At 48.6% G+C, this 2,347-nt stretch overlaps 2 protein-coding genes across 2 annotated transcripts; both read left to right on the forward strand.

Annotated features, from left to right (window-relative positions):
- Positions 1-299: 299 nt before the first annotated feature.
- Positions 300-450, forward strand: Pmar_PMAR008387 (hypothetical protein; the record flags this gene model as incomplete). The annotated part of the gene is made up of 1 exon (XM_002773303.1): positions 300-450. A coding segment is annotated over one exon (151 nt), but the record flags the coding sequence as incomplete, so codon positions are not given.
- Positions 451-629: 179 nt separating this feature from the next.
- On the forward strand, positions 630-891 carry Pmar_PMAR008388 (hypothetical protein; the record flags this gene model as incomplete). Its single annotated transcript, XM_002773304.1, has 2 exons — positions 630-776; positions 826-891. Coding segments are annotated over 2 exons (213 nt in total), but the record flags the coding sequence as incomplete, so codon positions are not given.
- Between the last annotated feature and the right edge of the window lie 1,456 nt (positions 892-2,347).

A 2,347-nucleotide genomic window follows, 5' to 3' on the forward strand; every position in this document is an offset into this window, starting at 1 on the left:
TAACTGGGCAGAAGGTCGCTCTCAGCACGATGAGGCTATGGCGGTAATAGTTATCGCAATCTCACTGGCTTCATCCTTTCTGGGACCTCATGCTCGGATCATCTAGCCCAGTTAATAGGAATTGCTCCTCACAAGGTTCAATTCTACCAGATCGTCTGTTTATTCGCTTTCACGACACCCTTCACACTTAGTGTGCTTGGATGGGATATGCCGAGAACATGGTGAGAGTCTAGAACCTGGGTCCTTCGGTCACAAGCAACAGTCCCTTCCCGTTTGACCATGTGTATACTCTTTCATAGGTACCTCATTTCGATGCTAGGATTTCCAGGTTGGGGCGCAGTTTTGTATTCTGTCTTTTTCATCATTCTTATCTCTTGGAGGATCCAATTAGCAGCTGTGAAGCAGCTTGGGCCCATCGCGGTCGGGCTCTATCAGGTAGCTTACGAATGATCAATTCTGTCTTGCTACTGTCGGGTCCTTCTACCTCAGGTTACCCAGCCAGTGTTCTGCTTCATTTTTGCGCACTTCCTTCTTGGCGAACCGATTTTCCCTCATCAAGTGTTGGGTGGTATTCTTGTCTGCATCGGACTCGGGATGTACGGGATACTCCAAACACCTTATGCGATGTCATGGAATTTAGATTCGTCTATGGTCAATACTTGGCGGCCCTCAAGACAGAGCGAGAGGCGGAGCGTGCTCGTGCAAGGGAGAACGAACGTATACCTGATGAGTCTCCTCAGCCTAGAGAGGATGGTGACGTTATGGAAGATGGAAGGGTACGGGAAGCTAGGGTGATGCTGATCTGGGTTGATACGTACCGTTTAGGCCAGTGAGAATGTGCGACCCCGTCGGAAGAACAGTCGGGGTGTCGGCCTTCACTTCGCGAGTAGCGTGAGCGATATGTGAACACGAGGCAGTGGCGTTTGTCAGTCGTACTAGGGTAGAGCATATCGTTTGTCCATTTCTATACACTCTTCTTCCCGTCTCTCGCACTATTGTCGTTCGGATATATGTGACGCTTTGAGAGCTGCCATCAGGAGCAGCAGCAAATGATGCAGGTCTTGATGCTCATCGTTCACAGTTGTCTGTGTTCATTGATCCACTGGTTCGAGTGTTATACACAGTGTTAAATTGGAAGGGGGGGGGGGGGGTAAAGGGAATCCGGGGGAAGGGAGCCCCTAAGCGCGATAGTTGCATGGATGTCGTCTCGGGCTCCATAGATTTCCACTGACCAATTTTTTGTAAAACTCGTGAATGACGGTTTGCCATAAGGTGAGGGAAAGTCTATCTTGACTATCACAGATCCGTGTTTGCCGTGGTAGAGCTATCGTCTATGACGTGGATGCGAGGAAGAGATACGCGTCACTACCGGCACGGAGGAGACTGTGAATGGCACCCGCCTTCGAGGGGACCGCCTGATGGATGTTAGCAAGTGTGTCTGTACGAATTTTTAGATCGGTTTGAAGCATTAATTTTGGCTACCTGAGAGGACAGGGTTTGATTAAATTAGTTTGAGTAGTTTCTGATAGAGCTGCTCCCGTTCCTCTCCTCGAATTCTTTGTTGTACAAGTTAGTAGTGATGGTCGTGGAGACGTTACTACTAGGCGTTTTTCAATGGCATCATATGCGGATGTTCCTGCTCCATTATGGCGGGAGCATGGTGGTTACAATCCAGAGAATATTCCGCACGCGAGCACGTGTTTCGACGACTCGAAGACATCGACTCGAGGACAGCGCACCTTCCGAAGTGTTACTAGAACTTCTAGCAACTCAGCGTCTCGTGGTATCTCTATAGCGACTTGAGTTGTAGTCTGTTGGTGGGCAAGGGAATGACTGGCAATGTGAGTGTGCGTGTAGATGAGTTCTGAGGAAACGAACTCCTATATGTGCAAAACTCATTAAAATAAGCCGTGCTGTGGTGGGGTCAAACGCCACACTCACGTCGGGAGAAAAGTTGCTACGATATGAATCTTTGATTGTTTATTAGTCCTTTCGGTCACTCGATAGGTAGATGCATTCTGATGGAGTAAGATGGTAGACCATACATCTTCAGCTATTGATTCAACTGACTGGGTAGTGTCGTGGAGCTGTCCGTTATCGTTGAACTTTATTTTGGGTGGGAGGTCGCGATTCGTACCGGAAAAATGAGGCAGTAACAGGTGGATAGGTCTTCAAGTTGAATTCCAATAGAATCATTCTATTGTGGGTTACAATGTGTGGCATGACTCCTTCTATCGTTGACGCCAGTGACCGTGCTGAGAAAGAACGGATATTCAGCACCGTTTCGAGGTGAGTGAGACCTCGGAGTAGAGATATCGCCTGCCGACACGGAGCTCCTCTTCTTGTT

The sequence above is a fragment of the Perkinsus marinus genome, assembly GCF_000006405.1.
Source record: "Perkinsus marinus ATCC 50983 genomic scaffold scf_1104296959086, whole genome shotgun sequence".
Lineage (NCBI taxonomy): Eukaryota > Perkinsozoa > Perkinsida > Perkinsidae > Perkinsus > Perkinsus marinus.